The sequence below is a fragment of the Delphinus delphis genome, chromosome 15 (assembly GCF_949987515.2).
Source record: "Delphinus delphis chromosome 15, mDelDel1.2, whole genome shotgun sequence".
NCBI classification, from domain to species: domain Eukaryota; kingdom Metazoa; phylum Chordata; class Mammalia; order Artiodactyla; family Delphinidae; genus Delphinus; species Delphinus delphis.
Window position 1 is genome coordinate 9,582,254 of NC_082697.1, and position 19,456 is coordinate 9,601,709.

At 46.0% G+C, this 19,456-nt stretch overlaps 1 protein-coding gene across 4 annotated transcripts in view; it reads left to right on the top strand.

The window, feature by feature from the left end:
• The first annotated feature begins 293 nt into the window (after window positions 1-293).
• Window positions 294-19,456, top strand: part of ZFP64 (ZFP64 zinc finger protein) — a 78,589-nt gene continuing 59,426 nt past the window's right edge. For 2 of the 4 annotated variants that reach the window (XM_060033395.2, XM_060033393.2), the window contains exons 1-4: window positions 294-896; window positions 3,771-4,010; window positions 17,492-17,653; window positions 18,945-19,007. In XM_060033395.2, the coding sequence (XP_059889378.1) occupies window positions 851-896; window positions 3,771-4,010; window positions 17,492-17,653; window positions 18,945-19,007 (511 nt within the window). In that variant the 5' untranslated portion in view covers window positions 294-850. Of the gene's footprint in view, window positions 897-1,251; window positions 1,355-3,770; window positions 4,011-17,491; window positions 17,654-18,944; window positions 19,008-19,456 lie in introns of those variants that run through there. The other 2 variants (XM_060033394.2, XM_060033397.1) reach the window with 2 other exon arrangements.

A 19,456-nucleotide genomic window follows, 5' to 3' on the forward strand; every position in this document is an offset into this window, starting at 1 on the left:
AGCTTCACCTTATAACTTAGAAATGCTCATCCTCGGCCCTCACCCTAGACGCACTGAGTCAGAAACTCTGGGGTGGGCCCAGCAGTCTCCGTCCTAACAAGCTCTCCAGGTGACTGTGATGCATAAAAAAGTTGGCAGACCCCCGAGCAGGGAGCTTACAGCGATTGATCCCAGTTGTTACTCAGGCACGTGATCACGGTCCTCTTTATTTCATTAGCTGGGCAGGGGACCCGCCCAGCGCTCTGCTGATTTGCCGGGCGCTGACGCTCAGCCGGGGTTCACCCCAAGCCCGCGGCGCCCCGCGCACCCACCCAACTGCAGCCCGATTCGGTCTTCTCTGCAAACCACCCGGGCGACCCGGGGGTGACACGGCTGCCCGGCCACAGTGGGGACCAGACGCCCAGGGCTGCAGGTGCAAACGCGCCAGAGCCGGGGAGGCCAAACGCGCCGGCCCAGATCGCAGGGGTGTGAGCTGGGCGCCGGCTGCCGCAGCCCGGGGTGCGCATCCCTCGCCGCCCGTGGTCGCCCAACCCGCGGAGACGCGTGTGCGCCATCCGGCTCCCGGGGGATTCCGCGGGTGCAGGGCCTAGCGGCCCGGGCATCGGGATTGGACCGCTGCTTCCCCCGGGAGCCGCTGATGCAAAGGCAGGTTGGGGCGGCCGAGCCCGGCCAGCGCCCTCTAGGCAGCGGAAGTGGAGCTTGCTTTACATCCGTCCTCCCCGCCTCGCAGAGTTGGGAGAAGGAAGGCTGGGGGGTGTGGAAAAATAAAAGGAAAAGTCCTTGCACCATGTAGACCCGCGCCCCCCTACCCTGGCACCCCGGCCGGCCGGGGACCTCCCAGTCTGCGGCCATGAACGCGAGCAGCGAGGGCGAGAGCTTCCCGGGCTCGGTGCAAAGTAAGTGCTTTTCCGGGCGCAGCGCGCGCTCCGGGGCCCAGTGCGCGCTCCGGGGCCCGGGCCCAAGCACGTCTGCGACGCAGCTAGCAGGCCCGGGGCCCCGAAATCAGGGTGACGGCCTGGAACCGGCGTCTCGGGGACCGCGGCGGGCGCGCCGTGCGGGAGGCGCCGGAGAGGGCTGGCGGGGGGGGCCCCAAGCCGGCGCGGGGGCGGGGGCGTTCTCCAGCCTCCGGAGATCTCTTGGAAGGGAATCGTGGGGGAGGGCGTGCCGTTCAGACAGTCGTCACCCCCTTGGGGCATTCCCCGCCCCCCGGCGGAGTTTGGAGGTAGATTCGGGGTAACCGCGGCAACGCTGATGGGAAAACTTCTGTCTCGGCGGCCCCAAATTCTGGAAGTCTGGGGCTCGGGGACTTTCACAAGGTCTGCCGGCTTACTGCGAAGCCTTTTCCACATTAAAGGTGGAGATCTGAATGGGGAACGGGGCCGTGGTCGTTTTGAGTTTGGGGTTCATTTTAATTTTCTTGTTGAAGACAGCCTTTTTCAAGTCCATGGTTTCGCCCGGAGCATTGTTTCCCAAAGTGTGGACCAGGGACTGAGCGCAAACCAGCCACCTGGGAGCTCGAGCGATTACTTAAAAAAAGAAAAAAGGACAAAAAAAAAAAAAAGAAAAGAAAAGCTCTTTGCGCCCCACCCATCAGGTGGCGGGGTGGGCTTGAGGGGAGGAGGGCGGCCTTATCCTGGGCGATTCTGATGCACATAAAGTTTGAGAACCCCTGGCACCTAGTAAGCGTTTAGCTTGTTTGCTGTTACTGTTTACAAGTTTGGAGACATTGGTTTCCAAACTTGACTGTGTATTCCATGCATAACTTGTGAAAAGCGCAGATTTCCCGAAACCTCAGCCCGCATTCAGCCCACCACCATTATGACTCAGTATCTCCGAAGTGGGGCTCAGACGTGGCCATATTTAAACAACCCCCCACCCCCGGCCCGCCCCCTTATTCTGATGTGGAGACAGGTTTGGAGAACTTTGCAAAGATAAAGGAATTCTTTTTGTTGGTGATACGCACAAATTGTGCCCGTTGTTTGTTACTGGGTCTCAATTAATACAGATTTTCGGAGGGGATACTTTCAAATTCAAATAGGGCACCTCAGTAATAACCTAACCAGGTGACATGCTGGGGGAGGGGATCCCTGTGCTGGCCTTTTACAAGCACCATCTCATTTAATCCTCATAACCATCATATGAAGCAGAAACTTCTCCCCATTTCTTCCTGGGTATCAGTCCTATTTGATCATTAAGGAATCCTCAGCGATGCAATCACTACATCTCTTGATTCCTTGTCTTCCTCTTAGCTTGGGCACCTTAGTAGCTACAGGAAGGCAGTGTTCCAGAGGAGAAGAAAAGTGTCCATTCCTTCCATCCATTGATTTCGGTGTTTGCAAGATGGCTTATAAAACATTACCATGCTCAGCCCAGAGGATCTCTTCATAGCAAGTCAACCAAATTGTATTTCTGCACAGAGATGTCTTGTCTTGGTTGGAAGGGGGAAATTGGACGTAAAGCAAATATTTTATAAATTTTCCAAAAAAGATTATGATGCATGGATGCCAACCATATGTGTACAAAGGTAGTTCTCGTACTGTTTAGACTGGGGAAAATTGGGAATAATATACAAATCTTATAGCTACTGAGAAATTATGAGGCTTGGAAAACATGGAATAATGTGTTGTCATTAAATAATTATTTTATAGAGATTTTAGTGATATAGCACAATGCTTGTGTGATAGCATGTGGGAAAAAGATTAATTTACAATGCACTAGGATCTTAAATAATTTTTAACTGAAAATGAATGGAAGAAAATATTTTGTAATGTTCATGGTATGCGTGGGTGGAAAGATTGTGAGTGATAGCCCTCCTTGCTTCTTCTCTTCCAAATTTTCTGTTATAAACCTGAGTTTCCTTGTAATAAGGCAAAGAAATTTTTTAAAATAAAAAGGTAGTCATATTGGTTAGAGACTTATTAATTGTATTTCTTTATTTAACAAACATTTATATAGCACTTTCTAATATAGTGCCAGGACTGTGGTAAGTGCTTTGCAAATGTTAATACAGTATTAACTCTTTGTATTATTACTGTTGTGAAATAACGCCTCTGTCAGTTAGGAATGAATTTTGGTTACAAGTAACAAAACTGAACTATACTGGCCTAATGAGAAGTCTAGAATTGGTTGATTCCAAGGTTGATTCAGGGGATCCGTGAAGTAAGCTTTTGTAGAGATCTTAGCATTTATCTCATGGTTATAGTGTGGCTGCAGAAGGCCCTGGCATCACATCTGCATTCAAGGCCAGAAGAAGAGGTGGACAGTGTTAACCATGTCAGATCCCTTTTTATCATGAAAGCCACACTTTTCCCAGAAGCTCCTCCAGCATTGTGCTGGAGGGGTTCCCAAGTATGTAGTGGACCAAGATTATTTAGACTAGTGGTTCTCATAATGGGATAGGGGGTTGGAATAGTGGGGGCATTAGTTTTCATAATGACTGGGAAGTACGACTACCTTTTAGTTGGGGTAGGAGATGGCTGCTGGTCCTTTGACGTGTAGGGTAGCCCTGCACATTGGAGAACCTTCTCACATAAAATACCACTAGTGCCCCTGTAGGCAATGACCAGGAGCATCACTTGGGTCTGGGTACATTGCTGCTAGGGCAGAACTGGGATTCTGTTTGCAAGAAGAGGGGAATGGAATAGATATTGGGCCAGCAACTAGCTATGTCTGCCGCCATGCCCTTTTTTTTTTTTTACCATGAATCTGGTTTGTGTTGTAATTTCAAGCTGTTTGGAATTAATCTGTGACTTCCCCTATGTCCCATGGAGTTCCAGGTGGCACAACAGTGCTGGTTGAGCTGACTCCCGACATCCACATCTGCGGCATCTGCAAGCAGCAGTTTAACAACCTGGACGCCTTTGTAGCTCACAAGCAGAGTGGCTGCCAGCTGACCGGCACATCTGGGGCGGCGCCCAGCACGGTACAGTTTGTATCAGAGGAAACGGTGCCTGCCACCCAGACTCAGACCACCACACGAACCATCACCTCTGAGACCCAGACGATCACAGGTATGGCTGGGGGATGGGGGAGTCACTTAGAGTTGGCCTGGCTATGTCCCGAATGCCTCCACAGAACTTGTTAAAAATATAGATACTCAGGGCCAACCCCCTAGGGTTGCTGATTCATTATTTTTAACAAGCTCCACTGGGAAGCCAGCTGCCCAGCCAGGTTTGGGAACCGCTAGGTTAAAACATTAAGTGGTAGCAGTTATAAATTGTTGTCATGTGGTAAACAAAACAGACAGACAAAAAACAGGTTTCTAAAACAAAAACCTATATACTACGAAAAAAATACTCGCAGGAAATGGTAAAAAGGAAAAGGTGGTAATTTGGGGTGGTGGGAGTATGTGTGTGATTCCTGAATTTGCATTATTTGTCTAAAGGGACAAAAAAACAATGTTTCAATTTTTTTTTTTTTAGTTTTTAAATCTATAAACAGGCATTGATGCCTCCCCTCCCTTGTGCTACCAACCAGGAAAACAGAAAAGTTCATCCTAGTTCTTGGTTGTGTCCAAAATAAATTGCAAATGAATGTAAAATTTAAATGTGCAGCATGAAACTGCAAAAGTTCTAGAGTAAAAATTATACACACACAGAGACCCCCCCCCCACACACACACAGACCCAAACACACACACAGAGACCCACACACACACACACACACAGAGACCCAAACACACACACACACACACACACACACACACACACACACACACACAGAGACCCAAACACACACACACACACAGAGACCCAAACACACACACAGACCCAAACACACACACACACACACACACACACACACACACACACACACACACACACACACACACACACACACACACCCCTATACTTATACCTATATAATCTGCCTTACGGGACCAGACAGATTACTTTAAAAATAGCAAGTAAGCCATTTTTGAGATAGTTGGTAGACACACTGCTGGATCCAGTGGGGAAATGGAAAATGTATTTGTTAGCTAAAGGCATTCCAATTTTTAAGTTAAAAATTATATTTATTAATACTGTGCCTGCCAAGGAAGACAGGTTGTGGGATCCCTCCCCCAAAAGAAAAAGAATCATGTGATGAGGTTGTAAATAAAGCTACCATTTTTCCAAAGGAAAAACAATGTATAAAAATGTCTAAAGACAACTGGGAAAAAATAGCAGCACGTGTGTGACTAAGGCCTAGTGTCCCTCATATATAAAGAACTCCTAAAATTCAATAAAAGAACCAAGCGGAAAAGTCAGCAAAGGGCAGCAGATGATATTCAAGAGCCACTAAACATAAAAGGATGCTCCATTGCCTTAGTAGTTAAAGAAATGCAAATCAAATACTGCTTTCCTTTACTTTCTGGAGATGTAAATTCATATAAACTGGGCAATTTTGTGACATCTTTCAATCTTTAAATCTTACATTTAAAATCTTCTAAATTTTAAAATGTACAGAAACATGTTTACCCAGTAAGTGCACTTCTAGGTATTTATCCTATAAAACTTGATAAACAAATGTACATGGGTATTTGCTTAACTTATATACTGTAAAGAAAATGGAACCTTTGTATGTATATGTCAAGAGGAAATTAGATGAATAAATACCAGAGATGAATAGTGAATAGTAATCTAGTAATTTATTAGATGAATAAATTCAGACAGTGGAATGTGACTTAGCATTGAAAAGAGAAGCTAGATCTCTGTACAGACACAGATTCCCAAGGGAAGTGTAAAAAAGCATATATATGCATACATACATAGTATTATATTCACGGAAAGCTGCTAGAACAGGAATGAAGCGAGTAATGTTAACGAGAGAAGTAAGCTGTGCATAAGGCATTAGGGAATGGTGAGGACTGTGGTAAAGTAGAGAAAGCTGCTCTTTGGATCCAGTCATATTTGGGTTTTTCTGAGAAACTGAAAAATGTAAAACTTCCGAAATTTTAAAACTTTGTTGGCCAAACAGGATACGTCTGTGAGCCTGATTGAGCACACCAACAGCTTCTGACTTGTTCTCAATGTTTTGCAAGCAGTTAATCTGGAGCTGAGGTGTGGAGAACATCTGAAGTGGGGGTACCAACTTTCGCCCTATCAGTTGTACATTGGTGTGGTGTCTGAATTTTTCAGCAACAAGCAAAATTTTGTGGTTGTTTCCTTAATGCCTCCAAAATAATGTTTCTGCTGAATTCCTTAAGCATTGAAATATAATTGATCACCTCACAAACTTTAGTAGGATTACCTTGAGGTCTTCCCACTTTCTCCCGAATTTATTTTAATTCTCATTTTAAAGGAAGTCACCAAGAAAATGTTAAAACTGAAAACCACCTTAGAGATGAGCCCAGTACAACCTTCTTATTTTACAGCTGGACAAAGTAATGCTGCACGTGGGTATGAGGCATGGCCAGGGTCCCACCACAGGTTCAAGACGGTCCTGGGACTTAAGTGCTTTGGCCCTTACCCTCGTGGTCTTCTCCCTGAAGACTCCGTGTTGGGTTCCCTATCCTCAAACACAAACTCCCAGTAACCCCACACACTGGGTGTGAAGCCTGGGACACAAGGCCCCAGTGTGAGGAGACCTCAAGGCCTACACTTTATTGGTGGCCATTGCATCCTTCTGGGTTCCGAGCCTTTGCTTATGCTGTTCCCTCTGCCTAAAATACCTTTCCTGCCTGCCTGACACCAGCTCAACCTCAAAACTTTAAGGTTCATGACAGACTGCACACAGAGGATCTGGCTCATCTCAGGACATTCCCCTCCCCTCTGAATTGCAATAGCCTTGATGATGTCCTTTCTGTTTTCCAAATGTGCCACATTTCCTCAAGCCTGGGAGCCTTTGTATGTGTTGTTCCCTCTGCCTGGAACTGACTCAATTCTTATGTGTGTGTCAGAGCTGGGCTTAAAGGCATTTCCTCAAAGAGCCCCTCTTTGACAACACACATGCATGCGCACGGTTCTCCCAGACCAGGTCAAGTCCCAGTACTTAAATGATTATTTGCAGAACAAACTTCAAGGTCTGTCCCATCGCTGAACCTTAAGCACCATGAAGTCAGGAGCTGCACCCCTCGTGTTCACCGTGGATCCCCGGCACCATATTCTTTGTGGAGTGAACGCACAGTTGCCCAAATCTCACATCTATCAGTGAAGCTGACCCCACACCAAATAACTGCCCCTTCTTTTGTCCTAGTTCTTTGCTCAGAGATGTTCACCCTCCTCTCAGCATTTCCACTACCCTGCCGCCATTCACTCTGGCCATGCCTCAGTTTTGCCAACTGCCCTGTACGCTCAGGCCAGGCCTGGAGCCCTCTTTGTGCCCAGCTCATGGTGGTACCTACTGCACAGAGTTGACAGGAGCTCCAAGCTCCAGTATCCCAGTCTGCCATCCTGGCCTGTGGACAAGTCGCTTACTTTGCTTAATTTTCCTCATCTGTAGAAAGGGGTTATAATGGTTCTTAATACTATTAGGTAGTAGAATTAGGTTCCTAATTCATACCTAATATCATTGGGTTATTGTGAGGACTCTGCAGTAATCCACGTAAAGGACCTGGGACAGTATCTCAATAAACGACCGCCTTTATTCATGCAGAGATTAACGCGTGGGGTGAGATTTGCAGGAGACCGAGTCTCTGCCGGATCCAGCTGCTCTCCCTGACTGCGCCTGCATTTCTGCCACAAAACAAGCAGAATCTTGCTTTTTTTCCCTTTCTTTAACACTAGTTTGGTTTTCTGGGCCCAACTTCCCCCAGGTTTGGGCTTCAACGTTGCATAGCCGCAGTTTCCAGACCTACCTATGGACCAGGATCCCAGGGGAGCTTGTTAAAGATACTGGTGCCTGGGCTGCACCTCTGAACCCGAATCGCTGAGGCTTACGCATCTGCATTTTTAACAAGCACCTGGGGGATTCTGGGCCTCGACCCAGTTGGAGGGTCGCTCACTGCCCTAAGTCACAGTCTGACCCCTCACCCTGGCAGATTCCTCCAGATACCCACACCCAGTTATTGTCCTGGGCAGTTTGTCCCTCTTCAGTCCTTGATTGAACGAAACCCTCCCTCACTCAGCTCCTATGTCTTGTCTCAGCCCAGTAATAGTTGGATGTAAAGTAAAGTTTATTCTCTGCTAGCTTTGAAAGCTGCCTACAGTTTGGCAGTTAATTTAAGAACTTTTCTATAAAAGCAGTAAAATTAGATATTGATGCTGGCAAAAAAAAAAAAAAAAAAATTAGCATTCTATGTGCATTTTCTAAGTTCACGGCTTAAAATCCTGGGGCTTTGGAGTCCGGTCCCCAAGTTTGGTCTTGACTGCACAGGGCCTTAGGAGCTGTGTGACCGATGCAAATTATAATAGCTCCTGGTGTCTCGTTTTTAAAGTGGGGACAAGAATAAATGGAAAGGCTACAGAATTTGGTAGTGAAGAGTCTAAGGTCCTGAGCCAGACTGCCTGGGTTCAAATCCCAGCTGCATCACTTGCTAACGAGGTAACCTTGGGCAGGTGACTTAGGGTTTCAGTGTCTTCGTTTCCCCAGCTGTAAAATGGAAGTGATGGTGGTTCTCAACCTCAGAGGGTCCCAGCCAGGCTGCCGTGGGCACCTACATGGAAGACACTTAGAGCTGTCAGGGTTAGCTCTCATTACTTACCCAATCAGGGGCTGTGACAATTAAATGAAACAGCACACGGAAAATTTTGCACAGGGCCTGGCTCATGGCAAGCCCCCAGCCAATATGAGTTGAATTATCACTGGACCTAGAATGATCTTTCCCACCTCTTCTTAATTCCCTTCCCTAATTCTCTTGCTTAATTCCCACTTTTTTAGGTCCCAGGTTAAAAGTCACCTCCACCTAGAAGCTACCTATGATTTCTCCCTCCCCCCCACCGCCCCCCACCCCTAAGGTTAGGTTCTTCTTAATTCCCTTCCCTAATTCTCTTGCTTAATTCCCACTTTTTTAGGTCCCAGGTTAAAAGTCACCTCCACCTAGAAGCTACCTATGATTTCTCCCTCCCCTCCACGGCCCCCCACCCCTAAGGTTAGGTTCATCACTGCTTCCTCACCTAACACATATCACAGTTGCAATTAATTTGTTATTTCGTAACAAGCGGTCTTTAGCCAGAAAAGTAAATTCAGGTGCTCCTGGGGATCAGGCAGTGGCAGCAAATGCAACAGCGGATCCACTGTGATGGAGCGTGGGCGGGCCTTTGGACAATAAGCAGAGGAGGAGGAAAGCAGCCCCTGAGAGCCAGGAGGCAGCATCAGCTGAGCCTTGGTGTTGCTGGGAGCTGGGCTGACTCTCGCTGGTGGGTCGTGCTGTTCTCCTGGTGAACGCAAACAGCTTCACAGAATGTCTGCAGGAGACGGGGCCACTCTGATTGTGGTGGGACAGGATGAAGACAGAACCCCTCTGTCATCACACCTGAGCCACGGGATACCAGACATCCCTCCTCCCCCACTGAGCTGAGTGACACTGCTGCTTTACCTACTACGGCTTTACCTTCTGTGCTTCTCAGTAATAGTCGCTAAGATACCAAATCATAGACTTGTCCCCACCTTCTGACAGCCTCCAACGCAGGCTTCCGTGAACTGTCCCCCCAAAATCATCTAACATGAGCCCCAAACCTCTAATACTCTTTAGGTCCTTTCTAACACCCTCTTACTGAGACCCTCCACGGCTCACGTGGTATGAGGTTTCCTTCGTTATAATGACTAATCAACCTATCCAACTACAGGTGTGTCCCTGGTGGTCTTTGGCCAGAGGTCATTGACCTAGGGAAACCCACCTAGTTGATTTTGAAAGCCTTAAAAAAAAATTCTGAGGGCTCAGTTTGGCCTGTGGGCCCCCAACTAGTAGTTTAGTATCTAGTTTACTAGACTGTAAATCTCCCTGGAGCAGGAACTAATCAGTCTTGTTTTCCTGCCACCCAGCACCAGGCCTGGCACATCCTAGGCACTCAGTAAAACAGTTACCAAATGAATGCAGGAAAGGGCAGCTGTAAGGATTAACTTCATTAAATGTGCATGAAGTTCATGGCGTGGCACCTGCCCCATCATCAGGGCCCCGTGACGGCAGCTCTGGGGCTGTCGTGTGCCAGATGCTGGAGCCGAGATAATGGAGATGCTTCCCGTGGAGAATTCCAGGCTCATCAGGGAGGGGAGGAGAATTTAGTTGTAAGACATACAAACCCAGCCATCTGTGACAAGTACAGCCTTGTGCAGAGAGTTCATGGAGTAGATTGGTCCCAGCGGGGAAAGCCAAGGGAAGAAATGATGAGTGAGATCGAATGTATAATAGGCCTTGAAAACCTCACCTGCCTTGGGGAGGAAGATGGGGGGGCACTTCCTCCTGGTGGTCTGGAGGTGGAGAAGCTGATCTTGCTTCTGAAGGCGAGATCTGATAACAGTGGCAGGAGATGACACGGGGAGTATGGGGTAGCAGCCCTGCTTTGATCTGGCCTTTATTGTGAAGAAGCTGGGGAGCCGTTGAAGGTTGCCGAGCGTGTGAGTAATTAGTAAGGCAAACGATGTAATGATTTGCCGGGAGAATCTGGCAATAATAATAATAGCTAATTCTCATGTACTGCTCATTATGTGCCGTGTACTTTTTTTTTTTAATACTTAGCCGCGTTGGGTCTTCATTGCTGCACGTGGGCTTTTTCTAGTTGCAACGAACGGGGGTACTCTTCGTTGTGGTGCACGGGCTTCTCATCGTGGTGGCTTCTCTTGTTGCCGAGCACGGGCTCTAGGCACGTGGGCTTCAGTAGTTGTGGCACGGGGGCTCAGTAGTTGTGGCTCGCAGGCTCTAGAGCACAGGCTCAGTAGTTGTGGTGCACGGGCTTCGTTGCTTCGCGGCATGTGGGAACTTCCCGGGCCAGGGCTTGAACCTGTGTCCCCTGCATTGGCAGGCGGATTCTTAACCACTGCACCACCAGGGAAGCCCGCCATGCACTTTTTAAGTACTCTATATATGAAGTAGTTTTTCACGACTTAAATTGTTATGAATTTAAATTTTACGTTTCATTTTAAAAATTAACTTTTCACAACATAAATTAGGTACTAAGAATTATTATCCCCATTTTACCCATAATGAACTAAAGCACAGAGGAATTAAATACCTTGACCAAGGTGACAGAGCCAGAAAGGGGCAGAACGGGGCCTGAAAGCCAGGCTACCTGGCCGAGGAGTCTGCACTTGACTGCACCACATCACCCCTTAGGAAAGTCCTCATTGCAGTGTTTCTCAAAAGAACCACATGGAGCTTTGGTGAAAAATGCAGACACCCAGCCCCCTCCCTTAAGCGTACCATCTGGGTGGGTCTGAGCAGGGTCCTGGGAATCTGGACCAGCCAGTGAGGGCTTGGGTCAGTTCAGATGCTTTCGGTTGCTCTTAACAGCACTAAACTACAAGAGGGCTGGATTGTAAAACATTCCTTACCTCAGGACAAGAACGGCAGGGCAGACCCCAGGGTCTTTGCATCTTCTTGCTGTCCTCGGCAGTAGTCCTCCTCATGGCCACAAGGGGGCTGCTGCTGCTGCTTTCAGCCTCAAGTCTTCACTCAGCCCTGCCCATGGATGGGGAAAGGGGCAGCTTCGCTTTACCAGAGAGGAAATGCTTCTCCAGAAATTCTAGATCCCATTGGCTAAGATGCCCCGTTCCACTGTCTTGGAAGAAGCCAGGCCAGCAAGGGACAAGGAGGAGGGGCTTAGCAGTGGAATCCAATCCCGAGGCCCCTCTGGACAGCCACACTCCTGCCACTACCCTGTTAGAATAGTCTAGAGCAGGAGTTCTCAAAGCTGGTATGCAGAAGAATTACGTGGAAAACTTGTTAAAAATCAGCTATAAATATACCCAGACTATACCTAGATCTCGGCATCAGAATCTTTGGTACATGATCAATTTTGAGAACCACTGGACCAGGAGGAGAAAGACAAGAAAGGATGGAAATCTTTCAGTGGCAGTGTCAGGCACGTAGGTGCTTCTTTTTTCAGAATGAGAGTCCACGTCAAGCCGCGTATCTTCGCCCCAATTCCTAATTCCAGGGCAAAGGGGTCTGATTGGTCCAGCGTTTGTGCAGGTGTCTGCTTCCAAACCAATCAGCTGCGGCAGAGAGAGGGGGTGAGGGTCACCCTTGGGACGGGGGACAGATGGGCTGATGTGCTGGGGCAGGTGTGGACCACATTCAGGAAAACCCTTTGGAAGAACATGAGAAGACTTTTCCTTACAGAGAGAGGTGGATTTTTCTCCCAGCAGGTGAATTCTGAGTTTGCATTTGAATCAAGACCCGTAAGTGTGAGTCCTAATAAGCATGGCCTGTACTGGAAGAAACAGGAACAAACAAACGATAGATTTGACGATATGACAATGAAGCAATTTCCTTAATCTGTAAAGATCGGGTGTTCCCCGGTGACTTAGTGGATAAGAATCGACTTGCCAATGTAGGGGACACGGGTTTGATCCCTGGTCCAGGAAGATCCCACGTGCCGCGGAGCGACTAAGCCCGGGTGCCACAACTACTGAGCCTGTGCTCTAGAGCCCACAAGCCACAACTACTGAGCCTGCACACCACAACTACTGAGCCTGCCCTCCAGAGCCCACGTATTGCAACTACTGAGCCCACGAGCTACAACTACTGAAGCCTGCATACCTAGAGCCTGTGCTCTGCAACAAGAGAAGCCACCACAATGAGAAGCCCATGCACCGCAACGAAGAGTAGCCCCCACTCACTGCAACTAGAGGAAGCCCGCGCGCAGCAGTGAAGACCCAACGCAGCCATAAATAAATAAATCTGTAAAGATCATTTACAAGTCAATGAGAAAAACGTAAAAATTCAATAGAAAAAAAAAGAGCTAATAGCATGATTAGGCAGTTCATAAAGAAGGTATATGAATGAATAAAATATGGTGGAAAAGAGATTCATCTTCACCAATTATTAATGAAACGCAAATTAAACTAAAATGATCTCATTTTGTCCTGTCAAATAGTCTGTGTGATAGCCAAGGTGAAGGGGAGAATGTACATTGATTTAGATCTTCTGGAAGGATCTCATAATTATGAATCACCAAGCAATAAAATGACCATTCCATTTTGACCTGGTTCTTCAGCTTACAGGAAGGTATCGAGAGAAACTAGGGATAAGTTAAAATTTTTGGATAGGTATTATTTATAAAGGTAAACACCTAAAAACCAACTCATTGTCCAAAACGGGGGAAAGGTCAATTTAACTGTGACAACCAACATGATGGCGTATTATGTAGCCATAAGAAATTGTGTTTTGGGTGGATGATAACGTGGCAGAATGCTTTCACATAGCAAAATTGTTTAATAAAATTGCTTAATTGTTTAATAAAAAAGAAAAGAATACAAAACAATTTAAGCCATGACTCCAGTTTTATACTTTTAAAATCTATGTAAAAAGGCTACGTTAGTCATTTGGTCCATCATTAATTCAACCAATGTTCTCTGAGCCCCTGCACTGCCAGCGTCTGTGTGAGGTTCTGGGAAACAGTGATGGAGAGAAACAGGTGTTGTCCTCACCTGGCTCATCCAACCAAAGGAGGAGAGGATGGTCGTTAAATACTTTCCCAAATAACTATTTAACTACAGTAGAGATAAGTACTTTGGGGAAAAAGTACAGTATCTAATGAGCATATCATGCAAGGGGGTGTACTGCCATATGGGGACAGCACTGGGCAGGTTTTCTTCTCTACACTTTTCTGTACTCCCTAGATCTTCTACCATTGGTGTTTACTTTTGTTTTGAAAAAATAATACATTTTTAATTTTAAAAAAGAGAAAAGTTTTTAAAAATGGAGTTTTTAAGTCAAAGAAGAGAAGCGAGAAGCAAAGTGGCTTGGGAGACGTGGAATCTTCAGCTATTTGAAGAACAGTTTTGTGGGAGGAGCTACAGTTGGCCCATGTGAGCCCAGCGGATCTAGGACACCAGTGGATCCCAACCACAGAGAGAGATTTTGGTTCCCTGTGAAATTCATGTGACATTCTTACTTTTTAAGCAACAACATGAGTGACTAACTGAACACCCAAGGTGCTCCTGCTACAGACCAGGACTGCATAGAACAAACTGCGTGTTTCAGATACGCACCTGGGCACACGGGCAAGCCAGGGAGAGCCCCGGGGGCAAAAACAAAACCAAAGGCCGGCGTGAGGCTGTGAGCTGCTGGGGGTTGTTGGGGGAGGGCTGGGGGAGCTGATCTCACTGAGCACTGGACTTGATTATAAGAGCCATTGAGAACATTCTCCCCTGGGGATAGGTCATGCCTCTGCTGGAAGCAGTTCCCCCCTCAGCAGATCTGGGTGCTTGCGGTTGACCCTGCTGCCTTCACTTCTGCTGGACACTCAGATTCCCCAAGGCCACTGCCACTATTTATGCCAAATCTGAAGACAGACAAGGGACCCCCCCCCACCAAATGATCCCTGCATTTGGGTGCCTGACTCCCTATGCTTCCTGCCGCCTCCCCCAAGACACCAAAAGCATAGGCAACAAAGGCAAAAATGGGCACGTGGGACTGCATCGAACTTCTGTGCATCTAAGGAAACAACCAGCAGAACGTAAAGGCAACCTACTGGACGGGAGAAAATATTTGCAAACCATATATCTGAGAAGGGGTTACTATCCAGAATACTCTCGTGTTTCCACTTTGCCGTGACTCACCACGAAAGGGATGCTAAGGCTTACGGTGGAGGGGCAGGTGGACAGTTAGGGGACGAAGCCCCATCGATCTCCCTGGAGGGCGGGAATCCCAGGCTCAGGATCATTCAGGACCCAGCACTTACCTCCCCAGGAGGGTTACGGACTCCACAGCTGAGCTGAGCCATAGGGAGGGCCTGGCCACTGTCACAACCCCTCCCCACCCCAGCGTCTTCCAGCCTTTTTTGTTCAAAAAGTGGTAGAGCAGAAAGTTGGGAAGTCATGGTAGCGTGAACAGCCATCCTCGTTTTAGCACTGAAGGTCCTGTATCCCGGGGAACCCTCAGTCCCAGGCAAACGAAGGCAGTTGGCCTCCCTGAGTCTTGATCATATTCCTGTTGAAAGTTTGATGCCCAGTTCTGCTCAAGGGTAGTAACTCACATTTATTAAGACTCAGCTGTGGACATATCCTGTGCTACTGATGCTCTCATGAAACTTTGCAATAACCTTATGAAGTGGGCACAGTGATTATCCCCACTTACAGGCAAGAAAACGAAGGCTCAGAGAAGTCACGTGACTGGCCTGAGGTCCCACACCTAGGAAGTAGCTGAACCTAGACTTTTATCAGTTCAAAGATACATTGTAACATCTGAAATGGGGGTGCACCTTGGAATCAAGGAGATAGCTGCCAGCCAAGAGGCAGTCACCAGAAAATTGTCTTCGCGCTCTGGGAAACCTTGATTGCATTGTCATTGATCACTTTTTTTGTCACTTTGGCAGAGTTGTGTGCATTTTTTGGTGCTACATTTGTTGGGTTTCATTGCTGTTTGAAATGTCTTCTGCGATATTGCAGGATGATTCAGATAGAAGATGAAAAGTAACTGTGCCCAGAAAGATCTGGAAACAGTAGCAGCGGGTCAGTTTGATATTAATGAAGCAAATATTTGTTGCTGGAGGAACAACTGTAGTTTTTGCAAAGCAACAACCAAGAAAGATGGAGTCCCTCAATTAGACAAAGCTGGGTTAAGGTTTGCTGCTGAGATGCCTGGAAAAGGATCCCTTACACCAGTGGTTCTCAAACTTGAGCCTGTATCAGAATCACGTGGGCAGCTTGTTAGATTGCTGGGTCCACCTGAGAGTTTCTCATTCAGTAGGTGGGGGTGGGGCCCGAGAATTGCCTTTGTAGCAAGTTCCTAGGTAAGTCCAGCGCTGCTGGCTGGGGACCATGCTTTGAGAACCAAGCAGAGCAGAGGAAGCAGGAGCAATAGCTAATCCCGCAGAGTAGATGAAACATCTCAACAAGAGGCAGGTGTGCTTGGTTAATGCATCAAAGAGACTTGGTGTGAAGATGGAACATGAGTTTGTCAGACTCTTTCGGCCAGCTTTAAACAAAAGCCACTTCCCCCGACATATTTCAATTGAGGAAAATGGAAACCATGATTTTGCTCAAATACCAAATACTGATAGAACCCAGCTATTCTTTGACATGCATTGGAATGAAGTTGTCATTGCCAAAGGTGCCCAAGGAGTACAGGTCAGGAACCTGAGTTTCCTGTCAAGTATCCAAAGAAATCTAAAAAAATTCATTCAACGAATACTATAAAATGTCTAAGGAATATCTATACATATATAAATACCTAAGGAATATGAAAACATTGCATTATAATGTGTTGAATAGGCAACTTTTAAAAATTTATTGTGTGTAAAATAATGCTGCATCTTACAGTCTATAACATCTTAGATTCAAAGAAAGATGATGTTTGTTTTAAGAGAAACTGTAATTAACACCTCAGACCTGTGGAGGGAGTATTACTGCTTCAGGCAAAGCCAAAATAGGGAGTAATGTCAGGCCCAGGTTGATTTAAAGAAGTGTACTCTGTAAGTACAATGGCAGAAATGTCAAAGGTGGTGCCTCAGTGACTGAGGTTTGGAAACAGAAGATGACGTTGGCTCTCAAAGCCATCATTAGGGCCGCTCAGCCTGACAAGTTCATCTAATGAACAGGCCCCATGGTTGTATTTACTCCTATTGGAAGCCACATCTCCATGTGACGATTACATGTAATAAAGGAAGAAAGAAAATACATATTCCCAAACCATAAATTTAATTAACAAAGTAGTCAAAAGAACTATAATTGAAAAAAAGAAATTTGAGACTGCCTGTTATACCTGTTATAATGACAAGGTTAAAGACAAAGATGATAAAGATGTTTGGTCTCCTTTTTATTCTTTTTTCCTCAAAATTTCAGTAAGAATACAAGGTTTGTTTGTTTGTTTTAGGAGTACTTGTGTTAAAAAGTATTTATGTTTAGAGAGTATTTGTAGTTTTGCCCAGAATTCCTTCAATCAGTTCCTTTCCAGTTGTTTGTTAGGATTTTGTGATAAAGCTTATGAAAGTAATGCTTTTGGCTGAAGTTAAGAGAAAACCTACCTGGTAAATGGTAGGGACATTTCTTTTTTATTTAGTAAGTCTAGATTTGAATGGTTTTCCGGGCTCTGGCTCAACATCTGGTTTTCTTGCTCTCCCTTTATGGTTACAGAATGGCTGCCACAGATCCAGACATCACGTCCTCACTCCAGCATGTCCAAAGACAAAGTGGGGCAACCAGGGCAGCAAGAATGAGCTTTCCTCAACTACCTCTCTTTCTGCCCCCACCTTTTCTTCAAGTCAGGGAGAAAATCTTTTCCAAAAGCCCTGCAGCAGATGTTCTCTAGTGTCTCATGGGCTAGAACGGGGTCACATGATCACTCCTATGCAGCAAGGGAGACTGGGAAAGCAATATTAACATGTTCATTCTCTACAAAGGAAGGTGGGCAAAGGGAATATCTATTGGGTATTCATATTATGAAAATTAATAATCATCATATCTTTTAGTTTCAGCTCCAGAATTTGTTTTTGAACATGGCTATCAAACATATCTGCCCACAGAAAGCAACGAAAACCAGACAGCCACTGTCATCTCTCTCCCTGCCAAGTCACGAGCCAAAAAGCCCACAGCCCCAACTGCTCAGAAGAGGCTTAACTGTTGCTATCCAGGTAAAGGCAGCATATTGTCCTACTTTTGTAGAGAATGTGACATTTAACAGGTCCAGGACTCGAACTCGTGAATTCCTGACAACTGGACGTAGATGTGCTCCAAACTGCTTGGCTTAAAAAAATCAACCCACAGCATTTGCATCATCACATACGACCTGTCTCTCACTGTCTCTGGTCACCATGCACTGGGCTCTAAGACTTTTATAGCCATGGGCCTTTCTTTGAATGGGACTAGTGAAGATTTAAGATTACTGTGAATTTTTCTTTCTGTGCTGTAACTTAGGAAGACATCCAGAAAAATTATTCCTTCCTTACTTTAAAAAAAAGAAAAAAGAAACCTTTAGGGGGCTTCCCTGGTGGCGCAGTGGTTGAGAGTTCGCCTGCCGATGCAGGGGACACGGGTTCGTGCCCCGGTCCGGGAGGATCCCACATGCCGCGGAGTGGCTGGGCCCATGAGCCATGGCCGCTGAGCCTGCACGTCCGGAGCCTGTGCTCCGCAATGGGAGAGGCCACAGCAATGAGAGGCCCACATACCGCAAAAAAAAAAAAAAAAAAAAAACCTTTAGGGAAGGCAAGAAAAATTTCAGACTTAAGGAGTAGTTGCAAAAATAGCACAAAAAATTTCTGTGTACCTTTCGTCTGGATTTCCTAAATATTAACATACTATGTTTGCTTTGTTGTTCTTTCTATATATACATATATTTCCCCCAAAGTTGCAGACATGATGTCCCTTTACCCCTAAGTACCTCAATGTACATTTCCTAGAAACAAGAATATTCTTTTATATAACCACAGTACAATCATCAATATCAGGAAATTAACATTTATACATACAATTATCAAACTGCTGACCTTATTAAGATTTTACCAGTTGTCTCACTAATGTCCTCTGTATCAAAAGGAAAACTGGTCCAGGATCCAGTTCATAATACACATTGCATTCAGTTTTCATGTGTCTTTAGTTTCCTTTAATCCTAAGCTTTTGTCTTTCATGACCTTTGACAGTTTTGCAAAGCACAGGCCAGTTATTTCATATTGAATAAAATGTTCGTCACTTTGGGTTTGTCTGATGTTTCCTCATGATCAGATGTAGGTGAAGCAATTTGAGCAGGAAGTACAGACGAGATATTATGTACTTGGTACCTGGTATCAGGAGCACACTGATGCCTGTTGGTCCCATTACTGTGGGATTAACTTTCATCACTTGGTTAAGGAAGTTTCTGCCAGGCTTCTCCATTCTAAAGTGACTGTGTTTCCCTCTGTCATTGATTTTTCCTTGCCTTTTCTTAAGGTTGCCAGTTCAAGACTGCCTATGGCATGAAGGACATGGAGCGTCATTTAAAAATCCACACGGGTAAGTGGTTCACACACATCCCTTTTCTGTGCTGGGAGCTGGGGATCCGGACAAGTCAGACACATGATATGATGCAGAACCTCACTGGTCATCATGGGAATACAAACACAAATGAAATAAAAACGAGATGCTCTTTCTACACGTGATTTTGGCAGAAAATGTTTAGAGCAATAAAATCCAGTGCTGGAACAGATATGAGAAAACTTAGACGTGGAAATGTGAACTGGTACAGACATTTTGGAAATTGATCTGCCAGAATTAATTTAAATGCACATATTCTTCTCATTTGGAGGAGATGATCCTGTAAGTAAGTGTGTGTGTGTTTGTGGTGTGTGTAATGACTGGTAAACAGAAGAAGGAGGGGGAGAATAGTGACTTTTCATTTATGTATCTTTACACTGCATCATTGGATACCTGAGTGTGTTTTGCAATTTTGAAAGGGGAATTTA